Consider the following 21,344-nt stretch of genomic DNA (forward strand, 5'->3'; position numbering starts at 1 on the left):
GAAACGGAGAGAGTCAAATGGACAGAAAACAGAGACACAGAGAGAGTTACTGCTCTGCTCTGTGTGTGTGTGTGTGTGTGTGTGTGTGTGTGTGTGTGTGTGTGCGTGCATGCGTGTGTGTGTGTGTGTGTGTGTGTGTGTGTGTGTGGCTGTGCCACCCCTGTCTTATTGATATTCTGTTGGCATCAGCGCCTCAGCTCAGGCTGCAGTGAAGACTGAAAGACCCTCCTCTTTCCCTCTCTCCACTCTGCTCTCGCATCTTTTCGGGGATAAACCCGGGTGTTTGGCGGTGACACGGTGAGCCCAACACCGTGGATTAGGGCAGTCAAAATGCTCTAAAATGAGGAGAAGTGTGAGGCTTAGCATAGGCTGGGAGTGGTGCAGGAGATAGTGTGTGATGCTAGTGTGTGTGTGTGTGTGTGTGTGTGTGTGTGTGTGTGTGTGTGTGTGTGTGTGTGCAGGATTGTCCCGGTAGCCTACTGGAGGGGATTTTGTCTTAAATGACGTCTCTGTCTAGTCCATAACTATATATAGAGGGTTCTCAAAGTGACGTTTGGGGACCCTCAGGGTTCCTTGGGGGGGTTCAAGTGGACCCTTAAAGGTCTAACTCTGAGAGTTATGGGGGTCCTTGAAATTTAAAAAAGCTTGAGAACCACTGCTCTAGGGCATGAAGACTGGATAGTAAACAAAACCTGCTCGACTATAAAAGTCTGGTTTCATCACGCTAAAGCTAACCGCTAACGGAAATGCTATAATGAGGACCGGGTTAGGTAATAGGGACGTTTCCTTAATAGTGCTAATGGGGATAATGGTGATGAAGGGGCAGACATGCAGGCAGAGGAGGAGGAGACGAGAGGAAGAACAGTAGATTAGACAAGAAGAGGTTGCGTAATGTATTCGGCATGCATACTTAATGTATGAAATGGAAGATAATGTGTCGTCCTATATATCTATAGTCAAACTATAGATACTCCTGTCAGATATTACTCAACTACAAGTGAAAGTTGCTCCCCTAAATTTGCACTTGTACTTGCTTATAAGTATTCAGAAGTACACATTACAAAGTGCATTTCATTTTTAGACCAATGCATGTATTCAAATTTAGACCTTTTCTGGAAATTTTGCAGAAAATAAACTACAAGCTCACAATGCATGTGCCTGCAAGCTTGTATATCTGATATTTTCACTATAATTAAATTAAGTTTAATAATTAGATTAAGTAGTACTATAATGTACTATAATGTACTTTTTTCGCTGTCCAGAAATGTAGTGGAGTCAAGCTACAATTTCTGGTCTTTGAAATCTATTACTGTGAAAGTATATTATACAGATAATCAAGTAAAGCGCAAACAAAACAAAAAAAGTACTTAATTACAGTTACATTACTGTCCACCACTGGTTCTTTCCGTGTTCCTCTGAAAAGCCACAGAGTTTCAGACTGCACTTGGTTCTCTCTTACATGCTTATTTGCATACCGGTTAGTCCCAGCGTGACTCCCTCCATCTCCTGTTTAATGAGACTGGTTCTACCGCTTCAGAACTGACAGTACAAACACACTCTGGATAATCCCAGTCACATTCATGCTAATATTTAGGCTACTGATTCTCAGTGTGGAGTCCGGGGACCTCCAGGGGTCTTGAGGGTGTTCCAGGGGGTCCAGCTAAACCCTTATGGGTCTGTAACTCCCAGAGAGGATTGTAGTGTGGGGAAATCATATCAAATGGGGGTCTGTGGCCCAATGCATATCAAACAGGGGGTCCTTGAAATTAAAAAAGGTTGAGAATCACTGATTTAGGCCATGCTGAATTACGCTCAGTGCATGTCTTATGATTGGAAGGATTTCTATTTCTCTCCTGTGTCAAAAGGGAAAACAGACAGACAGGGTTTCCATGACGGGTAGCTAGTGTGACAGGGTGGTACATGGGCAGAGGGGCTGTGATGATGGACAGGGTGGTACATGGGCAGAGCTAGTGTGACAGGGTGGTACATGGGCAGAGGGGCTGTGATGATGGAGATGTCACTGTGTGACAGGGTGGTACATGGGCAGAGGGGCTGTGATGGGTAGCTAGTGTGACAGGGTGGTACATGGGCAGAGGGGCTGTGATGGGTAGCTAGTGTGACAGGGTGGTACATGGGCAGAGGGGCTGTGATGGGTAGCTAGTGTGACAGGGTGGTACATGGGCAGAGGGGCTGTGATGATGGAGATGTCACTCAGCGGTGTGAAAGCACAGCCAATCGTTTGACATGCGCTGGTCCGTGTTAATCATCCGCTAATTGGGCGTCACGTGGAGAGTGTAGTACAAGCAGCCGAGTAATTTGATCAAGAGCATATCATTAAGATATGATGACCGAAGCAGGGGCAGGACGGACACACATGCATACAAGCACACAAACACATAATGCACACACAGACACGCATGAACACACACTGTCTCACATAGTCTCTCTTGCGAGCACGTGCACGCATGCACACACAGCTAGCCAAAGATATTATTTTCCATTTGTCAGCAGTCAATACTGCCAGTCTTATTATTTCTTCTCCTGTTCCCCTGGAAATGGGAGTCTAGCGGTATAAATTGTGTTCCTGCAGAGTGAGAACGTGGAACGTTGAAAGATGGCCATTCTAAACAAAGTGGGGCTTTTAATCTGCATTTCTCTGAAAGGTGGAGAAAGAGAGAGAGAGAGAGAGAGAGAGAGAGAGAGAGAGAGAGAGAGAGAGGGGTCAGTTTCCCAATAAAACATTTTGAGTTGCATTGACAAGTCTGGTGTGTGCAGCCATGTTAAAAGGACAATGATGCACATTGCAAACAGAAACCTGGCATTCCAGACGAACACGTGTTCACACGCACACGTGCGCACACAACACACGCATGTTACATGTATGTCTCTGGGCCGGGGGACACTAAAGAGACGGAGAGATGGAGAAAGACAATAGAGAGAGTGGAGGGCTGAAGGCAGACGACCAGAGAGGAGGCAGAAACAATAGAGCGAGAACACATCTGTTGTGTATGTATGCAACCTGATGGTCTATTTCCTTCTGTACAGCTGAGGTCACAGCTCATCTTGTCCCTCCTCCAGGGGACGGGGGGACGGGGAGGGGCGGTGAGATTTTCTACAAGGTTCACTTTGCTACCTGGAGACCGACAGCCTCCTGCAGCCAGCCAATCAGGCGCTCCGAGAAGCAGCCTCCTGCACTGCCATTGGCCCTGTGCTCCCGGGGAACTGGCTCCTCCATCAATGGCCGTGTCATTGTGTCGCCTGGCAGCACTCGGGCCATTTATGCTCCCCCTGTTTAGAAGTCCTTTCTTGAGCAGAGAACCCCCCACACCACCACCACCCAGCCCATGCATGCACATACACATACACAAATCTACCCCCTACTCTTCAGAACGTCTCAATGAGAGGCAGAGGGAGTCTGGGAATCAGGAGAACTTGAAACTCATAGTAATGAGCCTTCATGGGTGTTTTATCTGATCAGAATCCAACCAGAGCAAACACAGTCACTTCCATTCATTTACAAAAAAAAATACTTCATTCATTTAATTTCCTTTCAAAATACTCTTCCTAAAGAGACAATATAAAGTACTCTCCAGGGATGAGAGTGACAAACACTCTTAAAGTTGTGGAAGAATACCACAATGCAGAAATAATATGTATTTGATATTTACTTGATTAAAAGTCTAAAAGTTTTGGCATTAAAATAAAAGTAGAAGTACTCATTTATACACAGTTTCCTGGTTAGTCAGCTGACTGTATACAGTACAGACTAATAGTGCAGCAGAGTTGAACATAAATATGCCACATATGAACCATTGCACAAATAAATAAGACGCCTGAGGGCAAGAAGCGACCTCGGCCTTCACATCCGCCTGGGTGACAGCAGACTGCTGGGTGAGCGCTGGCGCTTTGGCATGGGGGGTCAGATCAACATATGGAGCGTGTCTTGAGTGTACAGGGTTTGTTGAGGTCAAATCAACATATGGAATGTCAGACCAGGTCAGCTCCATATATGGAGATCTAAGGGTGGCAGCGAGGGCAGTGTCTTGAGTGTACAGGGTTTGATGAGGGCCCAGGTAGGGCCGGGCCTTAATTTTCGGGCCTGTTGAGAACGCGGCTGCATTAATAACTTTGGGGCAGGCCCATCTAGAGTTTAAATGGGCATATATCAGTCAAAAGGGAGACATCAAAGAGGAAGGATGGATGGGGAAGGACCAACATATGGAATGTCAGAACAGGTTCTGACATACAGTATATCCATATATGGAGATCGCAACAGCAGGTCGCATTTACTATCAGGGATAACCGATGTCACATGATGTCTCGAGACCTGGGCACCATGCAGTAGGCCTATATGGGGGGCTTGAGTGATAGACATATCTGTACGATTTCATAGTAAATGCGACATGCGGTCGCTATAATTGACAGTGTAGAACAACAACAACACAAGTTAGCTGAAATTGATATTTACAGATCCCTGCGGCTAACATGTAAAGGTAACAGGATATATGCTGACTATGTGTTTATTTAAGCACACAAGACGTTGTGTGCAAACACACACACTTTGAGCATACCGCCACGTGCACGTGGTACATCCAGACATACCGGCGTCGATCCAAACAAGAACGCACCCATACGTTCAGTCAAATACTCCAGAGTGCAAAACAAGTGGGCGCTTACAAATCACACATACAAATTATAGGGTGGGCAAGCCGGCACGCACACACACACACACACACACACACACACACACACACACACACACACACACACACACACACAGCTAGGCTGCTCCCACAGTGCAGTCAGAGTTGCTCTCTAATTCACAGCACTCCTCTTTTGTCTCTTAACTAATCATTTTCATCACAGCCCACACTCCCTCCTCTCCACTCACTCTCTCACTGTCATTCACTCTCTCTCCTCCCCTCCCCTCCACTGGATGTCCTTCACTCACTCCATCTCTACTATACTGCAGCAGTGCTTTTCAAACGTTTTGTGGCCCAATCTCACCATGAAAATAGCCGATATGTGATGCAACGCGCTGTGAGCTGGTAGAGTAGTAGAGTATTTGTCACAGAGAAGATTGTGTGCGCATCTCAATGCCTATATTTAGGCCAGGTGCTGGATGTCAGGCATCAAGGCAAACATCAAGGAAGAGAAAGAACAGGTCTTCATCAGGCAAATATCTATTATATTTGTCTGATGAAAACCTTGTAGGAAGAAAGTTCGAAATGTTCCAATTTGCTGCCTCTAAATAAAGTAAGTCTCTGAGCTCTATAAACTAGGATGATCTCTCTCTTCCTTGAGATCTGCTATTTTGCCCATTTGTGAACTGAAACATTTTGGATGAAAATTTAAATAATAGTAAAAAAAAAAATACTTTGAATGTAAAAAATGTCACGTGGCAGGATGTAGAACTCCTCAATGTTGCAGTCTGGGGTCATCTCCTTTGTCTCTTGTAGCCGTGTGTACTGTACATGGATCCTATGGCTCAGAGTAGGTCATGCTGTATTGAATCAAATGCCTTTTTGAAATTAATAAAACACAATACATGACATAGGTAGGGTATATAGGATATAGAATTTGCCTCTATTGGGAAATGAGTGTGTACAAAATACTGCTATAGTATTACATATCAGTGATAAATGTGTGGTTATTACAATATCCCTATGCAGGCACACCTGGACAGCGTTTGTTGAAGCTGTATCTCAGTGTTTTAAACCTCTGTCGTTGATCATCTTTACCCTGTATGTTCCAGGCCACCAGTCTGTTCCTCTATTTCAGGATCTCATAATTTCCATCCCAGAGATCCTGCGCTGACGCTCCCATCAAGCCACCTGACCTCAGCAACACACGGCGTGATTTATGCCTGTGTCATGACTCATGGCAGAGGGGAAATGAAGAGGCCGATGCTTGCATGAAAGGGAAGGATGAGGCGGATGGAGGGAGAGGCGAGGGAGCACGGTGGAGTGGAATGGAATGTGGACGACTGCGTTGGGACATTAAAGAGGAGAGGAAACGGGCGTGTCAGTCTTCGTATTTTGCACAGCAGCATCCACGTGTATGTTAGGACGGTCATGGAGGACTGTCTGGGACTGTGGTTTGTTCAAAAATGCTTCAAGATTGAATCCAAAAAAAGGGGGGGAAAAAACCTGGTCGATTGCTTTTTTTAATCTAGTTTTCGAATGAACTATGGCACATTTGTATGTAAGAAACTTAAAGAAAATACTGTACACTTTGTTGAAAAAAAGTCTTCCTCCTTCCATCCTACCTGATGATCATGGTTTAGGGTGGAAAAGAATCGCGGCACTCCATCTTTGAAACAAAAAAGAAAGAAAGAAAAAACACTAAACTAGATATATACAGCATGCCGATTGTTAATGTAACTCTAAAAGTGTTGTTTGTGATTGTTTTTTACACTTTACCAGAATATGTGCAGGCTGTATCGGAGAAGAAGATGAAAGCACCATTGTGTCATTTCAGTGGCTAAAACCAATCCCTGACCTCACAAACACAAACTTGCTTAACCAGGCCACTCCCAATACAGTGACTGCACGCAGACACACACACACACCCCCCATGTGGGTGACTGACCACACATACACACAACTACTTCAATTCAGAGACATCATTCAGAGCACACAAGTAGACCGTCGGACACACACACACACACACACACACACACACACACAGTCAATAGCAGAGTGCCGCAGTGCATTTATGGCTTTATTTTGATTAGGATCACATGCTACAGAATGACTGGCTGGTTATTTATGTCTTCAAAGGAGAGGAAGAATGACACAGACACACACACACACACACACACACACACACACACACACACACACACACACACCCCCTCTCTTTTATTGTCAGTAGAGATCCAGTAATGCTCTATATTTCACACATGGTGTGTGTGTGTGTGTAACCAGATCGCCTATGACGCAGATAGCCTATGATGAAAGGGAGTCAGAGCTCCTTGGTTGAATTAAGTGACCCATTAATGAGAGCAAAGGTGAAAGGGCGGGTTCACCAAGGACTCATTCACACTGAATGACAGCTGGTATAGATTTAGGCTCTGAAAAATGGCCACAACCTTCCTCTGCTTTTAATGTGGAACTGCTCCTAGAATATTATTTCCAATGATATTCCAAACAACTCCATCAGAGAACAGACTACATTGTAATGTTTTATGCCATCACAGAGATGAGTGCTGCAGATGTTCTGCATGTTTGAAATAACCTTCATATAGTCTCCCACTGAACTTAAGGTGATTTTGTCCGGCTCTTTTTGTTGCCATGGCACGGTGCTGTTTTGTGGTGTGTTCCCAGTCAGACAAGGCTATGAAGAAGCCTGCACATGGAGTCCATCACCGGAAATCATGACATATCCTGGTTGAAGTGATAAGATCTGTTTGACTTAATGCAGGGATCACATTAGCTCGGAATCTATCAAGGACGAGAGCACATGGAGGGGGGGAGGAAGAGAGAGAGGGGAAGGTGTACTATGTAGGGTAGGAAAGTAGAAAGGGGAGACACAATGAAACACTTTACATTTTGTCGTATGACACGTCACGAAAAATAACAGATTTTGGTGGGGTAGTTTAAGATTATTCTTTTCGAGGGACCTGGCTGTTCGACACTATAAATTTGCCTTCAAGGCATAGTGCTCTTGATGTCCTTCTCACACACTTCTGCTACAAGTGAAGCATATTGTAGAAGACTATAGCAGTCACTCGGAAGCTATGGAAATAACTGTGTAAGTTAAGTCACAGAAACACATGAATTCTGAATTTGTGTCAGTGAAAATGACATCCCCATTGTATATTCTACTGCTGCCTTTGGCATTTATACTATGCTGCCATATAACAGTGTTTATACTGTAAGAGTGAGAGACGAGCGAGGGGCAGATACAGAGAGAGAAAGAGAGAGAGAGAGAGAGAGAGAGAGAGAGAGAGAGAGAGAGAGAGTTTTCCTCTTCCCCTCTCTGTAACCCCAGAGAAATGGGCTTTAGATGGAATTTCCTCTGGCAGAGAACCAGGAACCACTCTGATTTTGACATCTCACACACACATGCGTGTATGCAAACTCTCTCTCTCTCTCTCTCTCTCACACACTCTCGCGCGCACACACGCACACCCCTCGCTTTCCATCATAACATCCTCAACACGGGCACACTACCAGATTAGATGAGTACATGGTGTGAGTATTTCATGAAGAATATACAGAATAGTTTTACAAGACAGAGTGGACTTACTGAAGACATACTGTTTAATGGTTTTGTGTAGCAAACAGAATGAACAACTATGCGGATTATTCAGTATACAGGATATCAGCGCTCTTTCCAACAAACAACAAAAAAAGAAATACTCTCCATTGACATACATTAAAAATTTATCAACCATAAAAATTCACATAGAAAAGAATCTCTTAAAAAACAAAAGAAAAACTAATTAATCAACAGAAGGAATGAATTGTTTGGTGGAAAAGAGAGAGGAAAGGAAAACACATTTTGATATCTTTTTTATGAAGCTCTCCTCAATGTTAAACACATTTCAATAAAGGTTTCAAAGAGATACATGGCATCAAGTCCATTTATCAGTGGGTGAAATGCCACAGAAACCACAACATCGTGTTGAGTTTCTGGCTATAGTTCAGCCACAGCCTGACAGTGTAAATGTATTTTTGAGTCAGAGGAAGACATTCGACTCGTTTGCTTGTGCTTGATTTACAACACAGCAGGCAGGGTAATCTGAAGGATATGCTAGCACCGCTAAGGTTGGATATCATTGTCAATTACTGACAGACACTTACAATATTAGGGAAGTATTATTATCAAAAGTTGGCTCTCTGACAATTGAACATATTCACATGGAAGACATTTTGCTCTTGCATCATACTGGTCATTGGGAACCTGAGCTCCCCCCAGTATGACATAAGAGTAAAGGGGTGAAATGCTTTGATGAGAGGGATGACTCGTATACTGTGAGAGGATTGAAGGATGAGAGAATGAATGAGGAAGAACAGCCAGTGGAACAAAGCACTGATCTAACTCTCAAATCAGGAAACTTCTGAGTTTTTCTTTTGACTTTTCAAGTGCCTTTGAGCTAACTGGTCGATGTACAGTATTGTGTCTGTATAGGAATAAATATGATCAATTATAAGCTGGGACATCATGGCAACATTGTGATGGCTACTTGAATACAAAAAGCAAGGCCAGGCATTCCGCAAGTGGTTATTAGGTTCAGCTAAACGCACGCACACAAGCATATAAAGAAATGCAAGCACGAACATAGACTCGTGTCTGCAGCTTTTGGGCAGTTTTCCAGTGTGCAGTATATCCTGAGCAGGAAGAAAACAGTGCCGTTTATGAAATCTAGCATTTAACAGTACAGTAATTACAGATGGCTGCACATACTGTAGGCCTACGTGCATGTTCACAGAGATGTGCGCACCAACAGACACGTGCAGAAGGCTGCTCACACTAACTAAATATACCCAGCTGGCTCCATTCGAACAGACAGACATCCTAACCCACACAAACACAGGCAAGCAAACATTTCAGCGGCTGGGAACTGGTATGGAAACACATGTCCAAGACTAATTCTGTGTTGGTTCTAATGACTCATCAAATGGGACATTATTGACCTTATTACTTCCTTCCACCAATTTGTTTACTCTAGTGGATTCTAAGATCAGAAGAGGAGACAAGAAGAACGTGCACAGTCCGGTGCCCCTTTGTCAGCTGAATTGGTGCCAAAAAGTGTAAAAGAAGTGGTATTTTATACCACCCACATCCAAAAATAGCAGAGCTACAAGCTCAAAATGCGTCACCACGCAATGGCTATTTTCGCCAAAAGATATTTAGTGTAGGGAGGAAAAGGGAGGGGGGGCCAAAGACCCTTAGGGGACTCCGGTCAATTACATATATAAAGGTTTAAGTGGTTAAACGACAACTAACTCAATTATCAATATGCACCTGGGAGAACACAATCCCTTCTCGTGAGTAAAACATTAGCTGAAATAACCACCATGGTGTGATGATAACTGCTGGTGAAAAGGGGTTTGATTGGTCCACACACCAGCCAAGGGGGCTTTGATTGGTCCACATACCACATACATAATCTAAATGGGTAGAACAAGGGCTGAAATGACAAGACTGCATCCATAATTGTTTGGCACTTCTTTCTTAACATATATGTAAAACATTAACATGAACATACAGTATATCAGACAAAAGCAATAATAATAATGCAAAGATGATTCACAGGTCTTGAAGAAAAACCCCTAGAAAAAAAGAATGAAAGAAGCGAGTGTAAAGTGGTCTCGGCCTGGGACGTCGAGAAGACTTCATGTTATATTACTGCATCATGGTATGTCCAGTTTCAAATTAACAACCAATCACAATAAGATCAGGAATTATTGTAACAAAAAACAAACGGACAGATCCCTCCTGAGTAAGTCTTTGGATTCTCCCAATAAAACAGACATTGATATAGTAAGAGAGACAGAAACAGATGTGCAGTGAGCGTTTAAGTTTCAATGGCAGTTGCAAAGGTCCGACAGCAAGTTTAGTGGCCAAAGAGAGAGGCCAGCCCTCATCCACTGCCCCTCCCGCCGTCTGTCCCCAAAGTACATACAGTATAGGTCCCTTTTGATGAGGGAGGGGCGGAGCAACACTTTTCATTTAAGCTGATATTCGAGCGAACAGAAACACGTTACCTCTGGACACTGACCTCAGAGCAGATAAATATTGGCTCCAAGTATTGGCGAAGGAATGGATCTGGATGAGACATGGCTGACCCCAGATCTGTGCTCAAAGGACAAGAGTGTCTAACTGGACCGAGACAGCGCGTCCTCCAATAAGTCCTCCAATGACCCCGCCCCTTCTAGTTTAGGCTCCTCTGTTTTCATCTTCTTCTTGGGTGTTTTGCTGGACGGGACGGCGTCCTCCTGCATCAACTCTTTGGCCAGGATGTTGGTCACTGCGTGTCCAGCTCGTCTGTGGTTGGCTGAGACAGAGAGAGAGATAAACTCAGTTAATGGTCATATTCATGTCAAATACCAAAAACCATCCAGATATGCCGGTGCATGCCTTGAGGTGACATATCTGGAACTAAAGCGCATGCAACACAGACACTGATGTCAGTCAGCAATAGATGCTTCTTACATCGCTCACTGCAAACACTGTAAACAGTCAATTGAAATGCAGTCTGTATGAACACAAACACAGCATTCATCAGATGACACACACACATGCATGAGCATGTGTCTTGCAGAACATTTACATGAAGGGAGACGCATGGATGGATGGAAGCAAGGGAACTTAATTGCTGTGTATGTGTGTATAGCATAGTGCAACATCCTTACTGCTCATGTCAGATAAGACCTACTTTTATGAGTAGGAGTGGAAGGAGAAAGAAGATGAGAGAGAGAAGGAATGGGAAAGAGAGATATAGAGAGAGGAGAGGGGAGGGGGGTAATAAACCACAGTGAGTGAGAAAGGGGTAAGATGCTTTGATGAGAGGGATGACTCATACTGTGGGAGGATTGAAAGACGGGCGAATAGGGAAGAGGGGAACATGGATGGAGGCTCAGAGAGAGAGAGAGAGAGAGAGAGAGAGAGAGAGAGAGAGAGAGAGGAAGGGATGGGTGGGTGGAAATGGAAATAGAACGACTGTGACAGATTGTGCCCAGAGGTTGCAGTGTTGTTTTTATTCTTTTACCTGCTTAGTCTGTGAATTCCTCTGTGCACCCTCACATACACCAGCAGCTCTCGCTCTCTCTCCCCCACCCACCCCCACCCAACCCTTTGCCGTTCTATATTTTCCTCCATGGGAGGACAGCTGTGCGGCAACGGCCATTTTGAATTATATAGGTCAGTGGGAGATTGTGTTGTGCTTGGGGTTGTTGTGGTGTGAGAACATATATACAGTACAGTATATATACAGTACATATGTTTAGAATTCTTCAAACGAGACAAACATGTGAACAGGTACACGTGTTAAAAGACACGTGCAGACACATGCACACGCGCGCACACACACACACACACTTGCAGTGATATACCGAGTTCCTGTTAATCTGCGAAACAAAGGTAGTTAGACCCTGCTGTATGCCATGATGTAAACAGGAGGAGCACACATGCAAATGAACCATGGATATACAAACACTGCACTCACGCACACATGGTTCTGATGGAAATCAACACAATACACAATAAGCACACAGGCAGACAGTGCACGTGCACGAATGCTCGTGCATACGCACACACATCTTTACCGGGCAGGTTTCCAGGACTAGCTCTGACAAAGACACGATTGAGTCTGGGGAGGAAGAGCAGGAGAGTGAGAGAAAGAGGAGGAGGAAGAGAACGGTTAACACTTGACTTCTTTAGACCCAAGTCTCAGCTGGCCTGATCAACACAGACAGTTGGGGTATCACATTATCACCGTGCGCACGCATGCACACTCCATGTCTACCCCGCCTCCACTTTCATCTTAGATATTATGCAAATGACATCGATAGACAGATAAACCTGTGCTATATAGAGACTTGTCCCAAAAACCCAGCCCACGTCTGTCAACATAGATCCTCTCTCTCCGTCTCACTGTCAGGAGAGAAGAATGGAGGCATAAGAGTCAATGGACCATATGCAGACTGCGGCCATCTTACCATATAAGTTAATGGCAGGGTGCAACTTCCCATTGACAGCCCATTCATCCAAACAGAAAAGTCCTATCTAATTGTATTAACAATTGCAACAAGTCCAAACTGCAACAAGTGTTGCAGTTTGGAAGTGTTCGTTAGATATCACTCAACTGCCCTGCATAGAATTTGTACATAATGCAGGAGGCAGCAGGACATTTCTTTAATGAAAACGAGTGCTTCCAAACTCTGATGGCAAGATGGTCTGCAAATGGTCACTGCAAGTGACCCTCAAACCATCAGAGGAGAAAGATACATTTGTAAAAGCTAGGTTTAATACCAGAGTGACCTTCCATTCCTTACAAGTTTTCAATTTTTTATATATTCTTATTTTTATATAGGGCATATGTTAGGGTTTATTTAGTTTTGTGTATTGCGTTCCTTGCGTGTTACTAGTCTAGTTCCAGGCCCGGATGTGATCTCTTTCCAGCATTTCAGTGACTCTCTGGATAGCAACAGCTCAAAGATGACCCTGGCACCAAGTTACCAAATTCATTCATCTGAATCCACCCATCAAAATGAGCACATGGCCATGCCTGTGACTCAGTTTGAGTTTCCACCGCCGGAAAACCCCCCTGAGAGATGGAACATGGCGCCCACAACAAAGGCTGTGTTAAGCCCTGTTTACAGGTGGGCGTGAGACTGAGTGGAGAGGAAAACAGGACAACAACATTGTAGTGAAAGGATCACCTGTAACAAATTACACTGCAGGAGACTCCGTAATGACTGTCTGATGATTAACAAATCTCTTTGTTGTCTAATATACAGTATGTCTGCTGCCCTTGTGTGTGTGAGAGAAAGAGAGGGGGAGAGATCCAGTCAGTCTGTGAGATACAGAAATCGCTATAAAACAATTTGGGATGACCATATTCAGTACATGAAAATGTGACATTAAAGATAATTAAAATGCCTAATATTAACTAAACCTAATAAATTTAACCCATGTCTAAGTGACTCTTTGTTACAGAGACAGTCATCGTGGGAAGACTAACTGTTCAGGAGAGGAGAAAAACTGTTTTTCTTTTTTCTTCACATACTAGAGCATGTCTGAAATAAATGTCAGATCTGAAATCGTAAATGTAAATATGAAATAAATGCTTAATCATGTAGCTAGGTGTAATGTTAGTGAGACCCCAGAAGTGAACCTTTCAAGCCTGTTTTCTCAACCAATGTCAATTTAAAGCTATGATAACCTGCTTTCATGAAAAACAAAGGGAAAAAAATCCAATGATTTAGCCTCAGTCAGAAACGGTCACTTCCCATTAACTAAACATAATTAATTCAAACAATGCCTAAACGTAACCATACTAACAATGCCAAATCTTAACTATGCCCCGTACCGAATAACATGAATAAAATCACGTGTCCTAAAAACATGAAGGGTACATGGACAGGCCTGCCAAATGACCTCAGCCATCTTTATGCACTTCCCATTAACTGTCCTATTCACCAGCAGCACACCAGTGGCATTCTTTAGCTGAAGCAGTGACCGAATAACATGATGGTGTGTTTCTAGATGCAGACACTGTGATGGGACTCTCCATCACAGTGTCTCCAGTTCACCAGGGGCTCAGATCGCCCTCTTCAGGCTTCAGTAGGTAATACAATGCTGCTTCTCTCACTGGAGGCACTGTGGAAAGGGTGACGTCATTTTGAACCTCTGCACAAAGCAACTGGTGACAGCTGGACAAAATTATTGTGTGTTTGTTGGAGTATACAATACATATTGAGAGTATACTATATTATAATTGTTTGTGTGTGAGTATGCGTGTCATGATGTATTTTGGTAAAGTATCCGATTGGTGTACCGTATGTATGTATATGGTTATGGTCCTTTATTGTGTCAGGGTGCATTTGTGAAGTCATTGCTCTTTTAGAAATGCTTTGATCGGCATGTCTCTCATTGAACACTATAGTGTGTGTGTGTGACTGTGTGTGTGTGTGTGTGTGTGTCTCTATGCTGTGTGGGCACAACTGGTTCCTGTGCTGTCGGCACAGCCAGCGTGTGCCTCTATTGTTGCTGGTCCTTTATCTCATTTTGTCTGTTGTGATTGGTACTTTGTCAACCAGCCTCTGTCACGATTGGTCGGTTTTAGCCAGTGTCCTGACCTGGCAGATGGTTCTATAGAGGGTGTTTAGATACTTATGTCATTCCTACACACAACACACTTTTATTGCATCAAAAATACACATGCTTGCAGCCTTGCACCTGCATGTGCTCACACGCACACAAGCACAATGTGTCTGCAGTCTGTAACAGTGGTCAAGGACGTGTGTAGGCCTTGTATGGATATGTGTGGAGTGTGAAAACAAGTGTAAAGGCATGCGAGGCCCAATATTTCTTCACAAATGTGCGAGAGTATGTATTGGTATGCAAACATGCATGCATGTCTTTTGTGTTGGTAGGCGAGCATCTGGCGTGTGTGCTGGTGGTGTGTTTTAGTATGTGTCTGTGTGTGGGGGGGACACGCACAACAACCCACACACAGAATAAAAGGAGCAACCCAGACAGACGGAGGGTAGGCAGCTGTGGTCCCTGCATGCCCTCCACACACACACACACACACACACACACACACACACACACACACACACACACACACACACACACACACACACACACACACACACACACACACACACACACACACACACACACACACACACACACACACACACACAGGTCAGAGGTGAGGCCATGCATCTCTTCAAACTCGTGGCTCTCCATTCAGTCGGATGGCTGTGACACACAATAAGCATGACAACAACTTCAATAGAGCCCCAAACAGCCCTTTAACTCCTAGCGTGACGTATGCAGACGCTACAGCTGTGAAGGGAGGAACAGGAGGGAAGGGGAATGAATCCATAACGAGTGAACGGTTCAAAGGTTCTGAAATGCATCAAATACACAGGGTATATATAAACTACTGCTTGTAGATGAAAATACATTTGAAATGAGGGGCACCTTTTTGCCCACAGGGTAATTTATATTCTGTATTAGCCTACACATAAACTACAATCACAGATTCATCTTATTTGTTTCCGGAGAGAATGTTGTTGTTTGGACAGTCCTCTGAGATACAGTAAACAGTGCCACAATCTACAAGCGTTGTTCCCCATTAAATAAATAAATACTTCCTCTATCGATCTATCTATCCTGCGTTGTTTCTTGTATGAAAATAAATATGTATTTATATAAGCCACATGACGTCTTAGGTCGAAATGTAGTGCCCTAAACAAACATTATAGTCCACAGACTCCTATTCCCAGCTTTGTGTGTAGCACATAGTGATTTGATTGGCTGAGTACGGAATGTGATGCATGATGATGTATGACGATAAGAGCGCCCTTCACTTCACACAAGTGTGAAAGTGGAAAAGACATAAGTGGTGAGACGTAGGAGGGTGTTATGCACCAGTCTAGGGGGTCTGATACACAACATGAAATATGACGCTCCCTGGTCAGGAGCCTATAGTCCATCGACACGCCAGATTGGTCTACCTCCCAGTCCTGGCAGAGTAGTTCCGGAGCAACAGATTGTGTGGCCCTGGTCTTTCCCTAATGGTCTGATCAAGGGTAGCTACTGGGACGTAAGTTGGGACTTCATCACCCCAGCTGGGTCACCTGAGTGTATGTATGATGTTCGAGAGACCTGAAACCCTGATGACCTTGGGATACATCACTTAGGATACTTCCCAGGTGCATCCATGCAAAATATTTTTTCCGTTCTAAACAAAGAAACCATAGACTTGGCTGCCATATGACGTAATCTTCGAAAGCCTCAAAAAAAGGAGAAGAAAAAAGAGAATCTTTCACGGCACACACACACAAACAGGATAGGACACTAAAAATGCTCAGGTGAGCTAATAGAGACAATTAGAATGTTACAAATGTTAAATGAAATGTATCTAAATAATAAATAAATCTGTGCATCAACGTGCAAATTGAGGTACACAACACGTACTGATCTCCCAATCTCTGTAAACAATAGCTATGGAGGCAAGGCAAGGCATGCTATAATTTGATATTCTCTTTGTTACCTCTTTGTTTCCTTTTCCAACATCCAACATCTACAGTATCTATGAGGCAACTTTAGAACTTGTTCTGAGTTGACTATAGAACTGCGTTATCTGAATTCTCCCCACTCTGACTCACTTCACAGATATCTCCTAACAGCTTGGGGTGAAAATGAAAAGCTTTACTGAGCTCCCTTTTCAAGATGAAACACAATGCTTTATGAAATCATGATTTATCTCTGTCATGTCTGTGCTTCACATGAGACAACTGAAAACACCTACTGGCTTCAGTTACAAGAAAACGTCGCCCCAGGGCCTTATTTTACATACCGTATGTCTAAATAAATAAGATTGTGTGAGCTGATTTGAAATGGTTTGATATGTTTCGGTGGCTCAGTGACTAGCACAGTTACTCACATTACAAAGGTCCTGGGTTTGAATCCCACTTGGGACCAACTGTGGCCAACTGCGGCCTCTGGAGCTTGCATTATACAGGGGGGGCAGGGGTTTCTGCCCACACCAAAAGAAACGCATGTTAGGAACATGTCCTAGATCAAAGGCACTTGCCTTAGGCTAGGTTAACACTGGCACCCGAAATCAGATTTGAATGACATTCCATAGCCTTGTTCATACTGCATAAAAACAATCTGACTCCAATCTGGATAAGAGTAGGAGATCATCAATTTTGGATGCCAGGCTGGTCACTGGGCTCCAGAGAACAGTAGTTAGGATGATTAAAAGCAGGGGACAATTCTGGGTGTAAATAAACTGTAAGCTTGCTTTTGTTAGTTATATACTAACTAGAGGTTCGGCCCTCACACCTATAATGTGGCACGGCTGATCCGACTGATATGCCCATATATGCAGATCTCTGTATCCGTCAGTCCGTGATGCTTTTGTGCCCACATATGGAGCTGACTGATTTGTTTGCACCTGATGCCATGACAAAACATTGAGATTAGACATCCCACTCCAAATGTGGGTGTAGCTGCATAATCCTGCATTGGGAATAGAGGATGGGACTAAAGAGGAATTTAAAGAATAAATAAAGATTTTTTTAATTAATCCTATGATTGGGACAGGGGTTAAAAGGTCGCGCGGGAGTGTGAACCATGACAACAGACCAGTTTTTGAGGGGCACTAACCTCTCCTATGCACAGCTTTGTGTGTATGTCCGTTTGAGCATGGAATGTGTTTGTAGCACGGAATGTGATGATTTGATTGGCTGAGCACTGAATGTGATGTATGATGATAAGAGCCCTGCTCACTTCACACAAGTGTGATCTTTGAGGGGCGCTAGCCCCTCCTATATTCAGCTTTTGGTGTAGATTTTCGTAACAAACATTAAACATTGAATTCCCATTGACAATGAATGGAGAATTTACGTCATAAGATGTGCTGTGAGCAAATCGGCTATTTTCCTACTCAAATATTAAATTCCCATTGACAATGAATGGAGAATTTACGTCATATGTGTCTGAGCAAATCCATATTTTTATCCTACACAAAGCAAATCGGCTTAGTGTCTATTTTTGAGTGGTGCAACCACTCCTACATCCAGCAACGTCCGTGTACCTAGGTAGGTACCTGTATGTGTACCTGTATGTATATGTGAGCACGAGTATGTTACTTATTTATACCAGTAGGGGGCACCAGAGTACAGAGAAGAAATTGGAACGATACAGAGAAGAAATTGGAACGATACAGAGAAGAAATTGGAACGATACAAATTGGAATGATACAGAGAACCAATAGACGGGAGTTGCACCACTTGGTTCACACTGGTGTGATTTTTGTCTTATACAAAGCAGTCACTGCTGCTGTTTTTGGTCTTGCATGTCAAAGTACATGCCCATTTCCTGCTGAAGCCTGAACTACCTGAAATGTGGCGTGAATTGTAGTCTAGGAAATCTACTATGTTCATACGACTAATCATAAATCTACTATGTTCTACTATGTTCATATGACTAATCATAAATCAGGCATGAGATACAAGACTCAGAAGCTTTACATTGAACTAGCAGTGGAGACAGAGAGAGTTGAACAGATCAAAGTGAACTTGTATTATCCTCCAAAAGGCGAGGAGATTGTTGACAAAATGTCACACAATGTCCATCATATTGAAGTGGTTTGCTTGGATATGTCAAAAGTGACGCACGCAGGACAAGCAGTCAGTGATGTCGGCGTAACAAGACTTGAGAAAGTAAACACAATAAAATGTTTTCCATTTCTGGCTTTAAAGTTCCCTGAGATCCAAGAGCATAAAAATGTGTCTACAATATCCAACGTACGCCAACCCAGCAATGCTGTACCAAAACAAACAATGGCATCGTCTATGGAAAGAAAGCACAGCTTCACCCTTTATAACACAATCCCTACAGTACAGCAGAGAAAGATAGACTGTCTGTGAAGAGTGCCGTGGAAAGTGGCACTTGTTTTTTAGTTAACTGTAGCAATCATCTCCCTCCGCCTCTCGCCTTGTGAAGTTAAGTGTGTTTACATTTGGGTGTTCAATACTGTATATTCTATCACAAAAAGACAAAATATGTTGAAAACCCAGCCCGGACAGTTTGCACAGTTATATTTACATTGTTATTATATTTTTATGTTAATAAAATATATTCTATAGTTTAACAAAGTGATTCCTTTTTCATTTCAAGGATCCCCTATTTGATATACATTAGGCTACGTATTTGACATGATTATTTACTATTTCTGGGACCCCATGTAAACTCCTCAGTCAGTTTAACTCTGAGAACCAAATGGAACTTCACAGGTCCATTTGGTTCCATTAGTACAGTCTCAGAGTTACAGACCCATAATGGTCCATTTAGTTCCATTTGTACACTTTCAGAGTTACAGACCCATAATGGTCCATTTAGTTCCTAATGGAAGCCATTCTTGCGTGAATAAGAATCTAAATAAAACACTTGAAATAGTGTTTCACACATAGACCAGGTAAAAAATTGTACCATATTGTCATGAGCATTAGTGAGGATGATTTACGGTGTATATATGAAGATATGGTAGGTAGGGCATGGATGAAGTCTTCCTTTAAGCACTTATAACCAACACAGTCTTCAAACTGGCAGCATTATAAAATGGGATATTAAACATGATATCAAATATAATATTGTGATACATGTATATTTAGAAGTAAACAGTTTACTTCAATCTGGAAGTAGTCTAGGAGTATACTTGTTTTATCTTTATGAAGCACATTCAGCGGTAACTGGACATGCAGTACAATTTAGGCATTTAGCAGACGTTCTATTCCAGAGTGACTTACAGTAAGCGTAGTTAACGCACAACACACCAGTAGAATATCCAAAGTACAAGATAAAACAAACATACTGTACATGAGGGGACATACATGCAGCATAATGTTCATTTGTGGATGTAAGGATTTGTGTGTGGGTGGGAGGATAGGGGATCAGTTACTGTACTTCTTGGTATTGTAACTGTTCGGTTTGCATATCATTTGTCCTATCATAATGTGACTCAAATTTAGGTTGATTTGACTGACACGTGTTTTTCATCAAGTGCCTGTGTGGGTGCATGATGCATTAAAGAGGATATACTAATAACAACATCCATATACAGTAGGTTAAACAGGACGTTGTCATATATATTCAGAGGATATACTGTAGAGCTGCAGCCAGAATGTACCTCCTACAACTCTGCTAAAATAAGACGTCTGACTTATCCACCCAGTCAAACACACAAAACACTTGTGTAAAGGGATGCAAGGGCTATGTGTGTGCGTGTGCGTGTGTGTGTGTGTGTGTGCATGTGCATGTGCATGTGTGTGTGTGTGTGTGTGTGTGTGTGTGTGTGTGTGTGTGTGTGTGTGTGTGTGTGTGTGTGTGTGTGGACTCACACAGCCCTCAAACACTGTGTGGGTTGAGGGCTTAGGGCCCTGCCTAGCTGTAAGGCACCATGTGGTTAACTGGAAAACTGCACCCTTTGAATGTCGGCATGGAAAAATGAGCTCCTAACAAAGCTGTGATGGCTGAAAAAACCCACAGCGAGGCTTCACACCCTCCGCAATTCCACATTAGACATGGAAAAGCACATAGTGGCGCAACAGGATATGGAAAAGACAAGATTGATGAGAGAGAGAGAGAGAGAGAGAGAGAGAGAGAGGAAGAGATGAGGCAGGAAACAGACACATATTTTCCTTCTCTGTCTCTCGCACTGCCACAGTGAATTCTGCCGAGGCGCACGTGCACAACCAGACACTTCCTGTTGGGGAGCGTGAGGTGGTGTAACAGTTTTTAGGGGGTGACAGGCTGAGCCCCTGAGTGGGCCCCACTCTGCCTCTAACTCAGCTCTTTCCAGACTCCCTTCTCATGTTACTGTGTGTGCGTGCATGGTGCGTGTGCGCACATGCACTCACAGAGTTTGGCGGGGAGGATATTTGTTTTTTAATATGTCTCTGGAGAATGCCAGGAGAGTGAGTCAGAGGACCCCGGAATCACACCTCCTAGTTGACCCTGTGTTTTACTGCCTAGCTATGCTAATGCTATGCTATCAAGCCATGCACACGCATGGAGAATGAGGAGGGAGAGGAGGGGGTGGGGATTCGTTAAGCACAGCATGATCTAGAGAGGACAATGTGGGA

General features: G+C 43.4%; 2 protein-coding genes across 2 annotated transcripts in view; both read right to left on the reverse strand.

Moving 5' to 3' along the window:
• LOC310873755 (protein diaphanous homolog 1-like) overlaps positions 1–21,344 on the reverse strand; it is a gene marked incomplete at its 3' end in the record, with an annotated part of 344,698 nt that overhangs the window by 163,836 nt on the left and 159,518 nt on the right. The window lies entirely within an intron of this gene.
• Positions 8,245–21,344, reverse strand: part of LOC310872949 (protein diaphanous homolog 1-like) — a 31,559-nt gene continuing 18,459 nt past the window's right edge. The window contains exon 10 of the mRNA XM_083785165.1: positions 8,245–11,008. Coding sequence (XP_083641291.1) covers positions 10,830–11,008 — 179 coding nt within the window. The 3' untranslated portion in view covers positions 8,245–10,829. The remainder of the gene's footprint in view (positions 11,009–21,344) is intronic.

This window comes from Protomyctophum parallelum (assembly GCF_964188405.1).
Source record: "Protomyctophum parallelum genome assembly, chromosome: 16".
In the NCBI taxonomy this organism is placed as follows: domain Eukaryota; kingdom Metazoa; phylum Chordata; class Actinopteri; order Myctophiformes; family Myctophidae; genus Protomyctophum; species Protomyctophum parallelum.